The sequence below is a fragment of the Cervus canadensis genome, chromosome 18, assembly GCF_019320065.1.
Source record: "Cervus canadensis isolate Bull #8, Minnesota chromosome 18, ASM1932006v1, whole genome shotgun sequence".
NCBI classification, from domain to species: Eukaryota; Metazoa; Chordata; class Mammalia; order Artiodactyla; family Cervidae; genus Cervus; species Cervus canadensis.
The window spans coordinates 13,538,832-13,559,827 of record NC_057403.1 but is presented as its reverse complement, the minus strand read 5'-3'; the positions used below and the strand labels follow the sequence as shown (position 1 = coordinate 13,559,827).

Below are 20,996 nucleotides of genomic sequence, written 5' to 3'. Positions count from 1 at the left end.
GCCTCAAAGTGGAGACTTTTAGAGTAAAGGTCAAAAAACTATCAGAATTTCCTATCAATCACTCAAGACTTCTGATAGATTCCTTAAAAGCCAATGTTCAGCCCTTTCTCATTCCTTTATATAGATTCAAATTTTCATCTGGTATATTTTTTTCTCTGCTTAAAGAACTTCCTTTAGTATTTCTTATAGTAGGTTATGAACATTCTCAGCTTTTGTTTTCAGAAGGCTGTAGCATAAAACCTGGTGCCCAAGAGGATTTAAGTACACTTACTTAATTAATCCCCTTCATGGATCACAGCCTTGTCATAGCAAAAGAAAATCAACCCTGAATATTCACTGGAAGGACTGATGCTGAAGCTGAAGCTTCATTAGTTTGGCCACCTGATGGGAAGAGCCAACTCAATGGAAGACTGTGATGCTGGGAAAGATTGAGGGCAGGAGGAGAAGGGGACATCAGAGGATGAGATGGTTGGCTGGCATCACCGACTCAATGGACATGAATCTGAGCAAACTCTGGGAGACAGTGAAGGACAGGGGAGTCTGGCATGCTGCAGTCCATGGGGTTGCAGAGTTGGACACGACAGAGACTGAACAACATCAACATTTAATTAATGAATAATGAAAACTTACAAAATATTACCCTGTCGCTCTTCTGACGACTTCAGAGGGTCTCAGGAACTTCTGGGCAATTAGAGATTCTGGGACTGATTGGATGATGTTACTGGGGTCTCTCGATTTCCGGGGGGAGGGTAGCAGGATCTTCCGAGGAATGTGGGCTCCCTCAACCAGGCTGATTCTCAGGTTTGGAACCTCAGTTCTAGAGGAGGGAGCTACCAGAGGTAGCTGTGAGTTCTGCTGCCCAGATGAAGTGCTGGCCCTGGTGCCTGGCTTATCTGAAGGCCAGCGTCACATACTCACTCCTCTGAGTCTGTCTGGGCACCCAGGAGGGTGTCCCAGCGGTCTCCTGGTGGGGGCGGCAGGTCACCTGGGAATAGGTGACCTCCTGCGGGTCCGCAGCTTCAGAGGCCTGAGGAAGGAAGGGAGAATGTGAGATGGGGGTGTGACACGGGGGTCCAAGGGACAGTCTAGAGGAGGAAGCCCTTACCTGTCCATTCACCTGGCCAGCTGCCTCTGGGTGTCTCTCTTTCCTCGCAGAGTCTAGAGGGAAAGAGCAGGTTGTTATAGACTGTGTATCTGTGTCCCCACTCCCCGCCAAATTCATCTGCTGAAGTGGGGCCCTGCACGTGGTGGTGTTTGGAGATGGTGCCCCTGGCAGGAACTGAGGTTTCGATGGGCCCCTGAGGGTGGGATTCGCATGTTCAGCCAGAGCTCTTTCCGCCAGGAGAGGTGACCGTCTGCAAGAGAACCCTCACCGGGAACTGAATCCTAGCACCTACATCTCGGACCTCCCAGCCTCCAGAACTGTCAGAAATGAATGCTGGATGTTTGAAGCACCTGGTCTATGGTGTTCTGTTACAGCAGCTTGAACAAAGAGAGGGTCATTTCTTAAAAAACTGAAGTACTGTTGAATATACAATATAAGTTACAGGTATACAGTGTAATGATTTACAGTTTTAAAAGGTTAAACTCCATTTACAGTTATTATAAAATATTGCCATATTCCCCATTTTGTTGTTGGGACATTTGGGATCTTTTTTTTTTCCCCTAGTTGTGGCATGTGGGATCTAGTTCCTTGACCAGGGATCAAACCTGTGCTGCCTGCATTGGGAATGCGGAGTCTTAGCCACTGGACCATCAGAGAAGTCCCATCCTTGTAGATTATTTTATACCTACTAGTTTGTACCTCTTAGCCCCATACCCCTTAGTTACCCCCCATTAGTCACTGCTAGTTGGTCTCTATAGCTGTAATTTTAAACATACAACATTATAGCCTGAACATTTCTCTTTGTCACTAGAGGTGTTTCCTGAACAACATTTTAAGTGGCTATGTGAGCTGTACCTTTGTGTATGGTTTATATCCTGTTTTACGACACTGTTTCGGTATATGGGTTATATATTGTTTTATGACATTGTTTTGTAATATTGTAAATAATGCCATAGTCACTATGTTTGTGAATCCACCAGCAGCTTAAGAGAGTGTTTATAGCTCATCTTCCCCGATTGCATTTCCTCATCTTTTCATCTTTGATAATGAAAAATGACATGGCAAAAACAACAACAATCTCATGAACATAACAAAGGGAGGGTGATGTCTTCGGGGTGGTGGCTGCAGATTCCCCCCAGCCCTGTCTTCTGGAAGGCAGTTACCACAATCACAGCGTGAACCAGCAAAACAGCCCACCCCTCATTGCTTCTGGACCCCTCAGCCCCTCCCCCTCCCCCAGCAAATGCCCCTCCCTGTTTCTCCAGTGGGATATGCGCCCCAGGGTTCTCTGCACAGGCTCGCCCCCTCCTGCTCTCAAGGACCTACTGTTTTTGGCTTTGCGCAGACAGAGAATGAGGACGACTAGGAGCAGGAGACCCGCGGCCACCGGGACGCCGATCCAGATGCCCAGGTGTCTGTCTTGGGAGGCCGGGTTGTCAGACAGGGCTGCAAAAGGGGACACGGTGCTGGAGCAGGCACGCTGTGTAAAGAACCTTCACACACACCACGGTTCCTGAGTATTTCCTCAGACCCCACCACAATCCCCAAGCTCAGAATTGTTGACTCGTTTTCTTAGAAAAGAGGAATGAGCTTTGACCACCTTGTTTGCTTGCTCCATGAAGTCATAGATAACAAAGCACTTGGAGGGACTTCTTTGGAGGCCCAGTGGTGAAGACTTTGCCTTCCAACACAGGGGGTGTGGGTCCCATCCCTGACTGAGGAGCTAGGATCCCACAAGCCTCGTGGCCACCCCCCCCCCAAAAAAAAAAACATAAAACAGAAGCAACATCGTAACAAACCCAATAAAGATGTAAATGAGAAGCTGCTCGGAAATGGAAATTTGTATCCTTATAGAAATCAGGACGTGATGACACACGGCCCAAACCCCCACCCACCTGTGTTTTCCTGTGGCCCGCGAGCTCAGAATAGACTTACATTTTAAAACTGTAATCCAAAAATAAAATAAAATAAAAAAAGAATAAAATTTGCGACAAGTGCAAACGAACTGAAATTCAAGCTTCAGCACCTGTATCTATCCTTTCATCAGAGCTTGACCTTGGCTCACTTGCTTCTGCATATCGTCTGTGGCTGCTTTTGTGCACAGGGTCAGAGTTGAACAGTTGAGAAAGAGACCAGCTATCCACCCACTGAGTAACTGGCCTATTACAGGAAAGATTTACTGACCGCTGGTGCAGAGGAAGCACAGCTCAGAAAAGAGCCAGCGGTGGTGAATCAAGAATGTGGTGTTAGCCAAGCTCAGGGGAGGGCTCCTTCCAAGAACCGACTTGAGCCATCATATGGAAATGTGTAGGAAAACTACGCATTTCATTACACCAAAGCAACCACAGACGAATCCTTTCTGTGTTGGCCAGATTCCAATACAGAAAACAATATCTATATATTTTAAAAAACAAATAGGCTGTGAGCTGGATACAGCACACGTTTCACACCCCTATCCTGCCTGCCCCCAGTTTTCCAATCAAGGTTCTATCCATCTTATAGGTTATAGGGCCCACATGGGGTCTCATTGATAAGGTGGCTCATATGTCGACCTCGCAAACAAAGAATAAAGTTGCACAGCGATCTGTGAGACTGACCAAATTGCCCAAATGGCATCCTCTTATCTCACTGGCACCTATCTTCTCAAAGCTGCGAGACCACAGATTCCAGACCTCTGGCTACATGACCATCCCTTCAGAGAATTTTTCATTGGTGGGGTCTAAGAAGGACTCCATCAGAAACGGAGAATGCTGGTTCTCCTTAGGAGCCAGTCACCTCTCTTTTCCCTCTAATAAATTTCCTTTTCTTGCCTGACTGCCCGGCTCCCTCTTTCTCTGCACTCGCCTCAATTCTGGTGTCGAAACCCAGGAGGGAAGATCAACCACAGCTGGGTGGGCGCCTCTCCTTGCCGGGAAACTGAGACGAGCTCCGGGACGGGACTCTCCACTTGCCTTGCTGGACTGACATCCACACAGCGGCCCGCTTTTCATCCACCGGTTACAAGGGTGAGTGAAACCCCATTCCCTCACATCCTCTCTCTCTCCCCATGGCCTTCGGGCCCTCTGCCTTGTGCCCCGTCTGACTTTGAGCTAGGGGACGCCCATTTCAAAGCAGAGTATTATTACTCTCTGAGAAAGTCCTGAGAACAGGGACGCCTTTTCTCCCCAACCTTTCTTACTCCTCGCTTTCTCTTGCCCTTGTCTAACCTCTAGGAGGGCATGGTCAACTCAAGAGTGAGGAGTCCAAGGGCAAACCCCTCCTCCTGAGGACCCCTCCAGCTTTGCAATCACCTTATAGACATCTGTCTGTGAATGGCCCCCCAACACACACACACACGCGCATGCACACACACATGCATGCACACATACACACGCATGCACACACACGAATGTGTGCACGCACACACACATGTGCACACACACACACGCATACGTGCAGACACACGCACGTGCAACCCCCCCCCGCCCCCCACAGTACAGACTCTGAGACATGTCTTGGGACAGGAAGCAAGTTCATACTAAATTCTTCTCAAGACGTAAGAAGTGACAGTGGTTACAACCACAGAAGACCTTAACCCCACAGCCCTTAATCCTGTATGGAGTTTGCGTCTACATCCCTGAAGGAAAGAGGAGGGGAAAGACAACAGGGAATTTGTTGGAGGAACAGCTCTCATGATTGGTGTGTCCTCAGTGCAGCCTAGGGATGAAGTCCCCAGAGACCAAGGCTACCTGGTCGTCTGGATTATTCTGAGCTGTTATTGACAGACTAACCCTTCTGGGAGCAGAGCTCAGTGGTGAGGCTACGAATTCTAGAGTATTGTCAATTATGGATCACTGATAACTGGTATCTATGGATCCTGTTGGCTTTATCTGCAATCCGTAGACCTTCTAATCCTCTCCTTTCCCTTAGGGAGAGCAGCCCTACCTGCTGTATCTGTGTTCTCCATGCCCCAAGACATCAGAAATCTTCTTAAAAAGCTGGCCCTGTCTCTAGCAAAGCCCGTTCCACTCCAGGTCAGAGAGAAGGGAACACAGAATCTCGTCTCAGTTTTCCACCTAAGCTCAGTCACTCACCAGTTGCACGTCTGGGCTGTGTGCTGCTGGGAGAGTCAGTGGTTCCTGAAAACAGAGGTGAAGTGGGAGAGGTCTTCCTTATTTCCACCCAGCCAGGTTCTCCCCTCCCAGAGTCCCAGGGACCCGCATGGCCTGTCCCCGGCCCGTCCCTTAGAGATGCGTGTCTAAGCCAATGGCGCTCACACACCCCCATCTCGCGGTGCTCTTCCCCAGCCAGTGCTTTAACCGCACAGAGTCAGCGCCCAGGGCGGGAGTCAGGTGGGTGGGCTGGGCTTCTTCCTCACCTTCGACCTGAAGCTGCAGTGGGTCACTTGGCTGAGACCACACATAGGGGTAGGCGAGGAAGGCACCGTAGCATCTGTAGGTCCCCGCCTGTGTGGAGGAGACTGGATTCAAGAGGAAGATGGTCTGGTGTCCTCCGTGCTGGGGGGTGGAGCTTTGGTTCTGGGTGATGTGATCTCCATCTTCTTTGGTGAGGATAAATACACCATAGTTGATTTTGGAGAAACACTGCAACTTCACATTCTCCCCTGGAGCCACCGCTGTGCCAGCCACGCTGGAGAGGGAGGGCTTGTCATAAGCTTCTGAGAAGGAAGGAAGTTCAGTGATGAAGGGAAGGGTCACCTATGCACTGTCCCTTTTTGTCCCCTGGGAGCAGACGTGGCTCTTGTCTCTCTCCCCTCCTTGTCCCCCTCCCCCTTGAGGAAGTCTTTCCGCATCATGCTGGAGACCTCCCCAAGGACAAGGCTTGGTCCTCCTGCTTTCTGTCCTCAAAGCCTGGTCCTTCCCTCGGCAGAGGGGTCAGTCCCAGCTCTGCTGCCTCCTTGTCCCACTCACCCATCATCACCAGCTGCAGGGGGTCACTGAACTGGGACCAGCGGCCTCCCCTTTGATAGGAGCAGTGGTACAGCCCTGTCATGTCTGTTGTAATCTCTGTGAAACTCAAAGTGTTGGTCTTCCCGGGTGTGATCTGTTCCTCTTTGTCCATGGGCTCAGGACTTCCCACTTTTGATATTCTGTACCCCTCAGCTTGTTTAGGTCCTTGACACAGGAGGGTCACAGGACTCTTAGGTGGAACTTTGGATCCAGGCAGAGCTGTGATACGAGGCGGGGGGAGATTTCCTAGAACACAGGGAACGGGTGATAGACACACAAGCGTTTCTCCCTCCACCCTTCTATTTCTCCCCCTCTTACAGCCCCCGCTCTTAAGTCTGAGTCCCCTCTTTCCAGCTGCCAAGAGAGCTGATACCTGGCTTAAACGCTGCTGGGTCCTCAGGAGTATCACAGAGACACTCACCCTTCTGTGCCCAAGTGCTCTGGCTCAGACACAACCCTAGAAAGAAACACCCGGTGAGGACAGCACAGCCTTAAAGGACCCCCAGCCCTGCCCTCCTTAGCCGTCTATTTGCACCCAACCCTCTCTCCCCAACTGACCAAGACAGAGCAGCAAGGGAGGAACCACGGACATGATCCCGCGTTCAGGCTGCCCACTGCCCCAGCCCCGCTCTCTGGTAAAGGACACACTGCTCCGTCGAGTGACCCACACTGACAGGAAGCTGTGCAGTTGCTTTCAGTTCTCAGCGCTGTAGTGAAGCAGTTCACACCCTCTTCCTCCTGGGTTGGGAGTGGGGCATACAGACGTAGCTGACACCACGTAGACGTTGATCTGAATTCTCCTCTGTGGGCATACTGGGTCATGGCTGGGGGAGAGAACCATGGTGTCGGAGTTGAAACGTCAGAGGCCCGTGGCTCAGGAGGGCTTCCCTGAGGACTGAGGAGACGGCTGAAGGTTCCAACTCAGAGCAAGAGGTTGCTGTTCAGTCGCTCAGTCGTGTCCGACTCTTTGAGACCCCATGGGCTGCAGCATGCCAGGCTTCCCTGCCCATCACTGTCTCCCAGAGTTTGCTCCAACTCGTGTCCATTGAGGTTAGACAGGGTTTCCTTTCCTCTGACACTGTGGAGAATACACATATCCATACCTATTTATCATTATGTGTCATTTCATTGTCTATTATTTATCATTTATCATGTATCAATCATGCATTTATTATCTATCGATCATTTATTATCATCTACCTACCTACAATTTATTTATCTAATTCTATCATCTATCTATGGAGTTCCGTGGTGGCTCAGTGGTAAAGTATTGCCTGCAATGCAGGAGATGTGGGTTCTGTCCCTGGGTTTGGAAGATCCCCTGGAGGAGGAAATGGCAACCCACTCCAGTGTTCTTGCCTGGAGAATCCCAGACCAGAGGAGCCTGGTGGGCTACAGTCTGTGGACTCAGGACTTAGCGAGTAACAGCAACAGGAATCACTTATTTATATCTACATCTAGATATCATTTATGTATTAATAATCTCTTTGCTATTTATCTGCCATCTGTTCATTCTCTCCTCTCTATCAAGCAATCATCCATTATTTTATTTTTATTTTAAATATTCAGTTATTTGTGTGTTTATTTGATGGTACCAGGTCTTAGTTGTGGCCCACGGGATCTTTAGTTGCAGCAGGTGAACTCTTAGCTGCTGCAGGTGGGATCTAGTTCCCTGACCAGAGACCAAACCCAGGTCCCCTGAATTGGGAGGAAGGAGTCTTAGTTACTGGACCGCCAAGGAATTCCCTACTTTTATTTTTTAAGACAGCCTGAAACTAGACTATTTTATGTACTTATTTAATTTTGGCCATGCCCTGTGGATGTGGGATCTTAGTCCCCTGGCCAGGGATTGAGCCCATGCCCCCTGCATTGGAAGCACAGCATCTTAGCCACTGGACCAAAGGGAAGTGCCTGTCTATTATTTATATATATCATTTTTTTGCTTACCTATCTATCTATCTGTCACTATCTAATGCCCTCTATCTTTGTATCATTTCTCTTCCTCCTCCCCACCTCTTTCCCTCCATCCCAGGGCATTGAAACGGAATCCTGAGAACACCCCCATCACTGCTTTCTAGGAGAACCATCTCCAGACACTTTGCTTAGCATGTCTTTGCTCTCAAATTACTTGGACTCAACTGTTTGGAGGAAGATTGTGAGAGAGGATTACTGAGTTCTAAAACCCACTGTCTGTTTTTGCATGGCCTCAGGAATTTTAAATGATGAAAAAAAAAAAAAACAAAGAAAATTAGCATTTTGTAACCCATGAAAATGAATTAAAATTCACACTTTTGCTTTTTCAAACCAGGTTTTATAGGATTATGGCCTTGCTCATATGGTCATACATCATCGCTACTGCTTTTGCGCTGTATGTGTGCTCATCAGGTCTGACCCTTTGTCTGACCCGTGGACTGTAGCCCACCAGGCTCCTCTCTGTCCATGGGAATTCCCAGGCCAGAATACTGGAGGGGGTTGGCAGTTCTTTCTCCAGGGGGTCTTCTTGACCTAGGGACTGAATCTGGGTCTTTTCCATCTCCTGCGTGGGCAGGTGGGTTCTTTAGCCCTAGTGCTCCCTGCGAAGCCCTATGAGAGCAAAACTGAGTGACTGCAAAGAGAGCAAATGGCTCACCATATATATTTACCACTTTACAGAAATCAGTTGTCATTTAGAACATGACAGACACATAGCCAACTCTGAGAAGGCATTCAGAGAAAACACCCAAGGAAAGTTACACCTATGCTGACACAGAAAAAAGTAAGGAACAGGCAGAAGGAGGGGACTTTGGTGAGGGAACAGCAGCCAGTGGCAGACAGCTGAGTCTAGTCTTGGGGCAGAGGTGAGGCTGAAGAGCATGTGATCACCTAGTCTCTCTGTTTTTCTGTGCGGTATCCACAGAGGTTTCAGTCCAAGGGTATTTATTATTTACTGAAACAGCTTGGCGGAGAAGGCAATGGCAACCCACTCCAGTACTCTTGCCTGGAACATCCCATGGATGGAGCAGCCTGGTAGGCTGCAGTCCATGGGGTCGCTAGGAGTCGGACACGACTGAGCAACTTGACTTTCACTTTTCACTTTCACGCATTGGAGAAGGAAATGGCAACCCATTCCAGTGTTCTTGCCCGGAGAATCCCAGGGACGAGGGAGCCTGGTGGGCTGCTGTCTATGGGGTCCCACAGAGTCGGACATGACTGAAGCGACTTAGCAAAAGCAGCAGCAGCAAACAGCTTGGAACTAAGATGTCTCCAGACTATTTCATCAGGTCCACTGTAACAGGGGGTGAGTTAGCCTTTCTGTGATTCTGTTGTTTTAGTCTCATGCTTTGAAAGATGTTTTTTCTCAGAAACAAAAAAACAAAACCCTGAACCCCCAAACCCAAGGAGGAAAATTTGCTTACATCACAACCATCTGTGTAACTAGAGCCCCCAAACCAACCAACCAATATAAATGTTCATGCTTTTATACTTGCTTTCTATCATTTTTAAATTCCGAAAAGAGTCAGACAGGACTGAGCGACTTTCACTTTCATATGGGGTATACTGAAGAAAAAAGAGTCAGCATTTCTGGTCCTAGACCCGTTTCCCACCCTGCACGAACAACCACTCTAAGGAATTTACACATTACACATAAAGTTTATTAAGCATCATCTCTGTTTGAATCATGTCCTGTTCTAAATTCTAAAGAGTATTAAAACATATTCCCAGGTACTTCCCTGGTGGGCCAGTGGTTAAGACTTAACCTCCTAATGCGGGGGCTGTGGGTTCAATCCCTGGTCAGGGACCTACGATCCAACATGCCTCATGGCCCCAAAACCAAAACGTAAAACAGAAGCAAAATTGTAACAAATTCAATAAAGACTTAAATATTAAAGCAAAACAAAAACCCGTGCTTATTTCCGAGTCTCTCCTGTGAGACAGGGCATAAAAGCAAGGATTTCTGGCTCAAAGATCAGACTCAGTGATCTCCAGGAGGCAGGGTGAGTAATAGCCCCCTAATTACAGTTTTGCAAAGCTACCCAGAACCTCCACGTCAAAAGGGATACTAGAGATGTGGTGAAATTACGGTTCTTGGGTGGGGGCTTATCGCAGGTTGTCACGGGCCGGGGGGGGGGGGGCCCAATGTAGTCACGTGTCCTTTTTTAAAATGTAATTTTACTTATTTATTCATTTGGTTGCTGCTCACAGGCTTAGCTGCTCTGCAGCCTGTGGCATGTTAGTTCCCTGACCGGGCATCAAACACATATCCCCTGCAGTGCAGGGCAGATTCTTAACCACTGGACCCCCGGAAAGTCCCCACAAGTGTTCGTTAAAAGGGAAGCAGGAGGCTGGGGGTGTGTGAGGCAAGACGGGAGGAAGGAAGCAGAGGTCAGAGAGGAGAAGAGGCGCTCCCCTCCTGGGTCTGGAGGAGGGGGCTACACGACAGGGAACACAGGCCGAGTCTAGAAGCAGGAAAAGGCAAGAATGGCAACGGGAAAGTAGCAAGTAGTGGAGGCTTGGGGACAGGTTTAGGCTTCTGCTCTCTAGAACTGAAGGAGAAGTAACACTGGGCTGCCCTCGTCCGCGGTGCCCCTGGGGCGTCGTTTCCGGTTCCACAGGAAGCGCGTACGCGGCTGTACCGGATGTGTGGCCCAGGGCCGTCTCCGCCCCAGAGGAGGGCACAGTGCTTTGATGCCAGCAGAGGGTCATCGGCGCTCGCCAGTCCATTGGGGCGGGGGCTCATCGGACTTCACTGAGGGACCCCGCCCCGCTGCACCAGGCTTCAGCCAACAGGACGACCATGACCAGGAGAAGCAGGGCAGCCAGGCTCAGGCGGACTTGAGTCTCCACAGAAGGACGCCAAGCGGCAGGCGCTGTGGGAGAAGAGGCATAAGGTGCCGATGCCCCTGTGTGGTTGTTGGTTAGTCAGTTAGCTGTGTCCTTGTGACCCCATGGGCTGGCCCACCAGGATCCTCCTCATGGGATTTCCCAGGCAGGAGTACTGGAGTGGGTTGCCACGCCCTTCTCCAGGGCATCTTCCTGACCCGGGGATTGAACCTGGGTCTCCTGCTTGGCAGGCAGATTCTGTACCACTGAGCCACCTGGGAAGCCGTCCATGCCCCTAAAGGACCCTAAAACCCAAGCTCATTTCTGCAGACCTCTGGACTTGGTGGGAAGCCTGCCCAGCCCACCCCCTTGGGGTAAGCAGTTAAGCACCATTCTTTCCTCCTACATTACAGCCCCCGCCCTGAGCCTGGCCTGCTCCTCCCTCGGTGTTTCCCTGTGATTTGACTGTTCCCAGCAGACACGCAGATCTCTGTTACCCTTGAGCTCCTGCGTGCCTCTTGACCTCTGGGTCTTGGCCCAGGGCTGGTTCCTCTGCCTGTCCTGCGCTGTCTACAAGCATCAGCCCGGGGATTTCATCCCAGTGTCTATTGAAAATAGACCCATGAGGGACTTTCTCCTTGAGCTCTCTTCTGAAACACTAGCCCTTTCTGTCAGTTTTATTCTCTTACACTGTGTGACTCTGTTTTTCCCAACTAGTCATTATGTGACACATTTTTATTCTGACAAAAATGAAAATACATATAACACATGTGCTAATATAATCTATATAAATATTCTTCTGCAAAGCATATATGATATTTAATAATAGCTATATATATATGTATGTATATATGTATGTATGTGTATATATATATATAAAACACATATATATATACATGGAGTTCCCTGTAGCTCAAACAGTAAAGAATCTGCCTGCGATGCAGGAGACCAGGGTTCCATCCCTGGGTCAGGAAGATCCTCTGGGGAAGGGAATGGCAACCCACTCCAGTACTCTTGCCTGGAGAATTCCATGGACAGAGGAGCCTGGCGGGCTACAGTTCATGGGGTTGCAGAGTCGGACACGACTGAGCGACGAACTCATACGTACATACATATAATATATAACAAATACATCTGCATCCATGTGGTTAACACTCTGGGTCAGAGAGAAGGGAACTCGGAATCTTGTTTCAGTTTTCCACCTAAGCTCAGTCACTCACCAGTTGCATGTCTGGGCTGTGTGCTGCTGGGAGAGTCAGTGGTTCCTGAAAACAGAGGTGAAGTGGGAGAGATCTTCCTTATTTCCACCCAGCCAGGTTCTCCCTTCCCAGAGTCCCAGGGACCCACGTGGCCCGTCCCCGGCCCGTCCCTTAGAGATGCGCGTCTAAGCCGATGGTGTTCACACACCCCCATCTCTCGGTCCTCTTCCCCAGCCTGTGCTTTAACCGCACAGAGTCAGCGCCCAGGGCGGGGGTCAGGTGGGTGGACTGGACTTCCTCCTCACCTTCGACCTGTAGCTGCAGTGGGTCACTGGGCTGAGACCACACATAGGGGTAGGCGAGGAAGGCACCGTAGCATCTGTAGGTCCCCGCCTGTGTGGAGGAGACTGGATTCAAGAGGAAGATGGTCTGGTGTCCTCCGTGCTGGGGGGTGGAGCTTTGGTTCTGGGTGATGTGATCTCCATCTTCTTTGGTGAGGATAAATACATCATAGTTCATTTTGGAGAAACACTGCAACTTCACATTCTCCCCTGGAACCACCGCTGTGCCAGCCACACTGGAGAGGGAGGGCTTCTCAAAAGCTCCTGAGAAGGAAGGAAGTTCAGTGATGAAGGGAAGGGTCACCTATGCACTGTCCCTTTTTGTCCCCTGGGAACAGACGTGGCTCTTGTCTCTCTCCCCTGCTTGTCCCCCTCCCCCTTGAGGAAGTCTTTCGGCATCATCCCGGAGACCTCCCCAAGGACAAGGCTTGGTCCTCCTGCTTTCTGTCCTCAAAGCCTGGTCCTTCCCTCGGCAGAGGGGTCAGTCCCGGCTCTGCTGCCTCCTTGTCCCACTCACCGGTCATCACCAGCTGCAGGGGGTCACTGAACTGGGACCAGTGGCCTCCTCTCTGATAGGAGCAGTGGTACAGCCCTGTCTTGTCTGTTGTCATCTCTGTGAAATTCAAAGTGTTGGTCTTCCCGGGTGTGATCTGTTCCTCTTTGTCCATGGGCTCAGGACTTCCCACTTTTGATATTCTGTACCCCTCAGCTTGTTTAGGTCCTTGACACAGGAGGGTCACAGCACTCCTAGGTGGAACTATGGATCCAGGCAGAGCTGTGATACGAGGCGGGGGGAGATTTCCTAGAACACAGGGAACGGGTGATAGACACACAAGCGTTTCTCCCTCCACCCTTCTATTTCTCCCCCTCTTACAGCCCCCAGTCTAGAGTCTGAGTCCCCCCTTTCCAGCTGCCAAGAGAGCTGATACCTGGCTTAAGCCCTGCTGGGTCCTCAGGAGTATCACAGAGACACTCACCCGTCTGTGCCCAAGTGCTCTGGCTCAGACACAACCCTAGAAAGAAACACCTGGTGAGGACAGCACAGCCTTAAAGGACCCCCAGCCCTGCCCTCCTTAGCCGTCTATTTGCACCCAACCCTCTCTCCCCGACTGACCAAGACAGAGCAGCGAGGGAGGAACCATGGACATGATCCCGCGTTCAGGCTGCCCACTGCCCCAGCCCCGCTCTCTGGTGAAGGACACACTGCTCCGTCGAGTGACCCACACTGACAGGAAGCTGTGCAGTTGCTTTCAGTTCTCAGCGCTGTAGTGAAGCAGTTCACACCGTCTTCCTCCTGGGTTGGGAGTGGGGCATACAGACGTAGCTGACGCCACGAAGACGTTGATCTGAATTCTCCCTGTGGGCATACTGGGTCACGGCTGGGTGGAGAGAACCATGGTGTCGGGGTTGAAACATCAGAGGCCCGTGGCTCAGGAGGGCTTCCCTGAGGACTGAGGAGACGGCTGAAGGTTCCAACTCAGAGCAAGAGGCTGCTGTTCAGTCGCTCAGTCGTGTCCGACTCTTTGAGACCCCATGGGCTGCAGCATGCCAGGCTTCCCTGCCCATCACTGTCTCCCAGAGTTTGCTCCAACTCGTGTCCATTGAGGTTAGACAGGGCTTTCTTTCCTCTGACACTGTGGAGAATACACATATCCATACCTGTTTATCATTATGTGTCATTTCATTGTCTACTTATTTATCATTTATCATCTATCAATCATGCATTTGTTATCTATCGATCATTTATTATCATCTACCTACCTACAATTTATTTATCTAATTCTATCATCTATCTATGGAGTTCCGTGGTGGCTCAGTGGTACAGTATTGCCTGCAGTGCAGGAGATGTGGGTTCTGTCCCTGGGTTGGGAAGATCCCCTGGAGGAGGAAATGGCAACCCACTCCAGTGTTCTTGCCTGGAGAATCCCAGAACAGAGGAGCCTGGTGGGCTACAGTCTGTGGACTCACGACTTAGCGAGTAACAGCAACAGCAATCACTGATTTATATCTACATCTAGATATCATTTATGTATTCATAATCTCTTTGCTATTCATCTGCCATCTGTTCGTTCTCTACTGTCTATCAAGCAATCATCCATTATTTTATTTTTATTTTAAATATCCAGTTATTTGTGTGTTTATTTGATGGTACCAGGTCTTAGTTGTGGCCCACGGGGTCTTTGGTTGCAGCAGGCGAACTCTTAGCTGCTGCAGGTGGGATCTAGTTCCCTGACCAGAGACCAAACCCAGGTCCCCTGAATTGGGAGGAAGGAGTCTTAGTTACTGGACCGCCAAGGAATTCCCTACTTTTATTTTTTAAGACAGCCTGAAACTAGACTATTTTATGTACTTATTTAATTTTGGCCATGCCCTGTGGATGTGGGATCTTAGTCCCCTGGCCAGGGATTGAGCCCATGCCCCCTGCATTGGAAGCACAGCGTCTTAGCCACTGGACCAAAGGGAAGTGCCTGTCTATTATTTATATATATCATTTTTTTGCTTACCTATCTATCTATCTGTCACTATCTAATGCCCTCTATCTTTGTATCATTTCTCTTCCTCCTCCCCACCTCTTTCCCTCCATCCCAGGGCATTGGAATGGAATCCTGAGAACACCCCCATCACTGCTTTCTAGGAGAACCATCTCCAGACACTTTGCTTAGCATGTCTTTGCTCTCAAATTACTTGGACTCAACTGTTTGGAGGAAAGATTGTGAGAGAGGATTACTTAGTTTTGAAACCCACTGTCTGTTTTTGCATGGCCTCAGGAATTTTAAATGATGAAAAAAAAAAAAAAGAAAATTAGCATTTTATAACTCATGAAAATGAATTAAAATTCACACTTTTGCTTTTTCAAACCAGGTTTTATAGGATTATGGCCTTGCTCATATGGTCATACATCATCGCTACTGCTTTTGTGCTGTATGTGTGCTCATCAGGTCTGACCCTTTGTCTGACCCGTGGACTGTAGCCCACCAGGCTCCTCTCTGTCCATGGGAATTCCCAGGCCAGAATACTGGAGGGGGTTGGCAGTTCTTTCTCCAGGGGGTCTTCTTGACCTAGGGACTGAATCTGGGTCTTTTCCATCTCCTGCATGGGCAGGTGGGTTCTTTAGCCCTAGTGCTCCCTGGGAAGCCCTATGAGAGCAAAACTGAGTGACTGCAAAGAGAGCAAATGGCTCACGATATATATTTACCACTTTATAGAAATCAGTTGTCATTTAGAACATGACAGACACATAGCCAACTCTGAGAAGGCATTCAGAGAAAACACCCAAGGAAAGTTACACCTATGCTGACACAGAAAAAAGTAAGAAACAGGCAGAAGGAGGGGACTTTGGTGAGGGAACAGCAGCCAGTGGCAGACAGCTGAGTCTAGTCTTGGGGCAGAGGTGAGGCTGAAGAGCACGTGATCACTTAGTCTCTCTGTTTTTCTGTGCGGTATCCACAGAGATTTCAGTCCAAGGGTATTTATTATTTACTGAAACAGCTTGGCGGAGAAGGAAAGGCAACCCACTCCAGTACTCTTTTTTTATTTTTTATTTTTTTTTCGTGTAAATCTATGGCTGATTCATATCAATGTATCACTCCAGTACTCTTGCCTGGAACATCCCATGGATGGAGGAGCCTGGTAGGCTGCAGTCCATGGGGTCGCTAGGAGTGGGACACGACTGAGCAACTTGACTTTCACTTTTCACTTTCACGCATTGGAGAAGGAAATGGCAACCCATTCCAGTGTTCTTGCCTGGAGAATCCCAGGGATGAGGGAGCCTGGTGGGCTGCTGTCTATGGGGTTGCACAGAGTCGGACATGACTGAAGCGACTTATCAAAAGCAGCAGCAGCAAACAGCTTGGAACTAAGAAGTCTCCAGACTATTTCATCAGGTCAACTGTAACAGGGGGTGAGTTAGCCTTTCTGTGTTCTGTTGTTTTAGTCTCATGCTTTGAAAGATGTTTTTTCTCAGAAACAAAAAAACAAAACCCTGAACCCCCAAACCCAAAGAGGAAAAATGGCTAACATCACAACCATCTGTTTAACTTAAGTCCCCAAACCAACCAACCAATATAAATGTTCATGCTTTTATACTTGCTTTCTATCATTTTTAAATTCCGCAAAGAGTCAGACACGACTGAGCGACTTTCACTTTCACAAGGGCTATACTGAAGAAAAAAGAGTCAGCATTTCTGGTCCTAGACCCGTTTCCCACCCTGCACGAACAACCACTCTAAGGAATTTACACATTACACATAAAGTTTATTAAGCATCATCTCTGTTTGAATCAAGTCCTGTTCTAAATTCTAAAGAGTATTAAAACATATATTCCCAGGTACTTCCCTGGTGGGCCAGTGGTTAAGACTTAACCTCCTAATGCGGGGGCTGTGGGTTCAATCCCTGGTCGGGGACCTACGATCCAACATGCCTCATGGCCCCAAAACCAAAACGTAAAACAGAAGCAAAATTGTAACAAATTCAATAAAGACTTAAATATTAAAGCAAAACAAAAACCCGTGCTTATTTCCGAGTCTCTCCTGTGAGACAGGGCATAAAAGCAAGGATTTCTGGCTCAAAGATCAGACTCAGTGATCTCCAGGAGGCAGGGTGAGTAATAGCCCCCTAATTACAGTTTTGCAAAGCTACCCAGAACCTCCACGTCAAAAGGGATACTAGAGATGTGGTGAAATTACGGTTCTTGGGTGGGGGCTTATCGCAGGTTGTCACGGGCGGGGGGGCCCAATGTAGTCACGTGTCCTTTTTTAAAATATAATTTTACTTATTTATTCATTTGGTTGCTGCTCACAGGCTTAGCTGCTCTGCAGCCTGTGGAATCTCAGTTCCCTGACCGGGCATCAAACACATATCCCCTGCAGTGCAGGGCGGATTCTTAACCACTGGACCCCCGGCAAGTGCCCAGAAGTGTTCGTTAAAAGGGAGGGTGGGGGTGTGTGAGGCAAAACGGGAGGAAGGAAGCAGAGGTCAGAGAGGAGAAGAGGCGCTCCCCTCCTGGGTCTGGAGGAGGGGGCTACACGACAGGGAACACAGGCCGAGTCTAGAAGCAGGAAAAGGCAAGAACGGCAACGGGAAAGTAGCAAGTAGTGGAGGCCTGGGGACAGCTTTAGGCTTCTGCTCTCTAGAACTGAAGGAGAAGTAACACGGGGCTGCCCTTATCCGCGGTGCCCCTGGGGGCGTCGTTTCCGGTTCCACAGGAAGCGCGTACGCGGCTGTACCGGATGTGTGGCCCAGGGCCGTCTCCGCCCCAGAGGGGGGCACAGTGCTTTGATACCAGCGGAGGGTCATCGGCGCTCGTCAGTCCATTGGGGCGGGGGCTCATCGGACTTCACTGAGGGACCCCGCCCCGCTGCACCAGGCTTCAGCCAACAGGACGACCATGACCAGGAGAAGCAAGGCAGCCAGGCTCAGGCGGACTTGAGTCTCCACAGAAGGACGCCAAGCGGCAGGCGCTGTGGGAGAAGAGGCATAAGGTGCCGATGCCCCTGTGTGGTTGTTGGTTAGTCAGTTAGCTGTGTCCTTGTGACCCCATGGGCTGGCCCACCAGGATCCTCCTCATGGGATTTCCCAGGCAGGAGTACTGGAGTGGGTTGCCACGCCCTTCTCCAGGGCATCTTCCTGACCCGGGGATTGAACCTGGGTCTCCTGCTTGGCAGGCAGATTCTGTACCACTGAGCCACCTGGGAAGCCGTCCATGCCCCTAAAGGACCCTAAAACCCAAGCTCATTTCTGCAGACCTCTGGACTTGGTGGGAAGCCCGCCCAGCCCACCCCCTTCGGGGTAAGCAGTTAAGCAGCTTTCTTTCCTCCTACATTACGGGCGCTGTGCTGATACCGGCGGGGGCTTCTGGGGTCAAGAAAGACAGGACTGGGGCTCTGGAGGCGGCCAGTCCCCGCCCTGAGCCCGGCCTGCTCCTCGCTTGGTGTTCCCCTGTGATTCAACCGTTCCCAGCAGACACCCTGACCTCAGTTACCGATGAGCTCCTGCGTGCCTCTTGACCTCTGGGTCTTGGCCCAGGGCTGGTTCCTCTGCCTGTCCTGCGCTCTCTACAAGCATCAGCCCTCTGATTTCATCCCAGTGTCTGTTGAAAATAGACCCATGAGGGACTTTCTCCTTGAGCTCTCTTCTGAAACACAAGCCCTTTCTGTCAGTCTTATTCTCTTACACTGTGTGACTCTGTTTTTCCCAAATGGTCCTTATTTGACACATTTTTATTCTGACAAAAATGAAAATACATATAATACATGTGTTAATATAATCTATATAAATATTTTTCTGCAAAGCATATATTTAATAATAGCTCTCTGTATATATGTATTATATATAATACATATATATATACATGGAGTTCCCTGTAGCTCAAACAGTAAAGAATCTGCCTGCGATGCAGGAGACCAGGGTTCAATCCCTGTGTCAGGAAGATCCTCTGGAGAAGGGAATAGCAACCCACTCCAGTACTCTTTCCTGGAGAATCCCATGGATAGAGGAGCCTGACGGGCTATAGTTCATGGGGTTGCAGAGTCGGACACGACTGAGCAACGAACACACATGTACATACATATAATATATAACAAATACATCTGCATCCATGTGGTTAATACTCTGGGTCAGAGAGAAGGGAACACGGAATCTTGTTTCAGTTTTCCACCTATGCTCAGTCACTCACCAGTTGCACATCTGGGCTGTGTGCTGCTGGGAGAGTCAGTGGTTCCTGAAAACAGAGGTGAAGTGGGAGAGATCTTCCTTATTTCCACCCAGCCAGGTTCTCCCTTCCCAGAGTCCCAGGGACCCACATGGCCTGTCCCTGGCCCGTCCCTTAGAGATGCGTGTCTAAGCCGATGGTGTTCACACACCCCCCCTCTCACGGTCCTATCCCCAGCCAGTGCTTAAACCGCACAGAGTCAGCGCCCAGGGCGGGGGTCAGGTGGGTGGGCTGGGCTTCCTCCTCACCTTCGACCTGAAGCTGCAGTGGGTCACTGGGCTGAGACCACACATAGGGGTAGGCGAGGAAGGCACCGTAGCATCTGTAGGTCCCCGCCTGTGTGGAGGAGACTGGATTCAAGAGGAAGATGGTCTGGTGTCCTCCGTGCTGGGGGGTGGAGCTTTGGTTCTGGGTGATGTGATCTCCATCTTCTTTGGTGAGGATAAATACATCATAGTTGATTTTGGAGAAACACTGCAATTTCACATTCTCCCCTGGAGCCACCACTGTGCCAGCCACGCTGGAGAGGGAGGGCTTGTCATAAGCTTCTGAGAAGGAAGGAAGTTCAGTGATGAAGGGAAGGGTCACGCAGGCACTGTCCCTTTTTGTCCCCTGGGAACAGACGTGGCTCTTGTCTCTCTCCCCTCCTTGTCCCCCTCCCCCTTGAGGAAGTCTCTCGGCATCATCTTGGAGACCTTCCCAAAGACAAGGCTTGGTCCTCCTGCTTCCTGTCCCCAAAGCCTTGTCCTTCCCTCGGCAGAGGGGTCAGTCCCGGCTCTGCTGCCTCCTTGTCCCACTCACCGGTCTTCACCAGCTGCAGGGGGTCACTGAACTGGGACCAGCGGCCTCCTCTCTGATAGGAGCAGTGGTACAGCCCTGTCTTGTCTGTTGTCATCTCTGTGAAATTCAAAGTGTTGGTCTTCCCGGATGTGATCTGTTCCTCTTTGTCCATGGGCTCAGGACTTCCCACTTTTGATATTCTGTACTGCTCAGCTTGTTTAGGTCCTTGACACAGGAGGGTCACAGTACCCCTCCATGGAACTATGGATCCAGGCAGAGCTGTGATACGAGGCGGGGGGAGATTTCCTAGAACACAGGGAACAGGTGATAAACACACAAGCGTTTCTCCCTCCACCCTTCTATTTCTCCCCCTCTTACAGCCCCCGCTCTTAAGTCTGAGTCCCCTCTTTCCAGCTGCCAAGAGAGATGGTATCAGGCTTAAACCCTGCTGGGTCCTCAGGAGTATCACAGAGACACTCACCCTTCTGTGCCCAAGTGCTCTGGCTCAGACACAACCCTAGAAAGAAACACCCGGTGAGGACAGCACAGCCTTAAAGGACCCCCAGCCCTGCCCTCCTTAGCCGTCTATTTGCACCCAACCCTCTCTCCCCGACTGACCAAGACAGAGCAGCGAGGGAGGAACCACGGACATGATCCCGCGTTCAAGTTGAGCGCTGGACTTGCTGATGCTGAACGGACTTGTCCGGAAGAGACACAGACCTCCAGGAAGTGAGGTTGTGGCCCTGCTATCGCTGTGAGAACAAAGGCAGTCAGCATCCTCATTCCCCCTAGTTCCTCTGGGTGAGGCTTAAAGTATCTGCCCTTAAGAAGACGTTCATCATCTGTACTTCAGCCTGAGGGGTCTTTCTTGTGTCACGTGGCATGTGTGATCTGAGTTCCTGGACCAGGGGTCGAACCCACAACCCCTACACTGCAAGGCGGGTTCTTAACTGCCACACCCCCAGGCAAGTCCAGTCACCTGTGCATCAGATTATCATCTGTCTAATCTGATTCCTCTCTTTCTTCCCCAATCCCGTGTCAGCATTTTATTTATTTATTGCAGGAAGTGTCAAAAGCTTTTATTCATTAGTTTTTTTTTTTCACTTATTTTTA

At 49.9% G+C, this 20,996-nt stretch overlaps 2 protein-coding genes across 3 annotated transcripts in view; one reads left to right on the top strand and one right to left on the bottom strand.

Moving 5' to 3' along the window:
* Positions 1 to 585: 585 nt before the first annotated feature.
* On the bottom strand, positions 586 to 20,800 carry LOC122421229. The gene is made up of 21 exons (XM_043437102.1): positions 20,502 to 20,800; positions 20,365 to 20,400; positions 19,905 to 20,189; positions 19,352 to 19,651; positions 19,068 to 19,112; positions 17,729 to 17,886; positions 13,509 to 13,641; positions 13,324 to 13,407; positions 12,912 to 13,196; positions 12,359 to 12,658; positions 12,075 to 12,119; positions 10,769 to 10,934; positions 6,815 to 6,878; positions 6,613 to 6,745; positions 6,428 to 6,511; positions 6,016 to 6,300; positions 5,463 to 5,762; positions 5,179 to 5,223; positions 2,432 to 2,551; positions 1,106 to 1,158; positions 586 to 1,027 (listed from the first exon to the last, which is right to left on the bottom strand). The coding sequence occupies exons 1-21, from the start codon at positions 20,533 to 20,535 to the stop codon at positions 890 to 892; spliced, it is 3,093 nt and encodes a 1,030-aa protein (XP_043293037.1). The 5' UTR covers positions 20,536 to 20,800; the 3' UTR covers positions 586 to 889.
* LOC122420990 (NACHT, LRR and PYD domains-containing protein 2-like) overlaps positions 10,922 to 20,996 on the top strand; it is a 31,762-nt gene continuing 21,687 nt past the window's right edge. The window contains exon 1 of one of the 2 annotated variants that reach the window (XM_043436666.1): positions 10,922 to 11,228. The gene's annotated coding sequence lies outside the window, so the exon portion shown is untranslated. Of the gene's footprint in view, positions 11,229 to 17,768; positions 17,875 to 20,996 lie in introns of those variants that run through there. The other variant, XM_043436664.1, reaches the window with a different exon arrangement.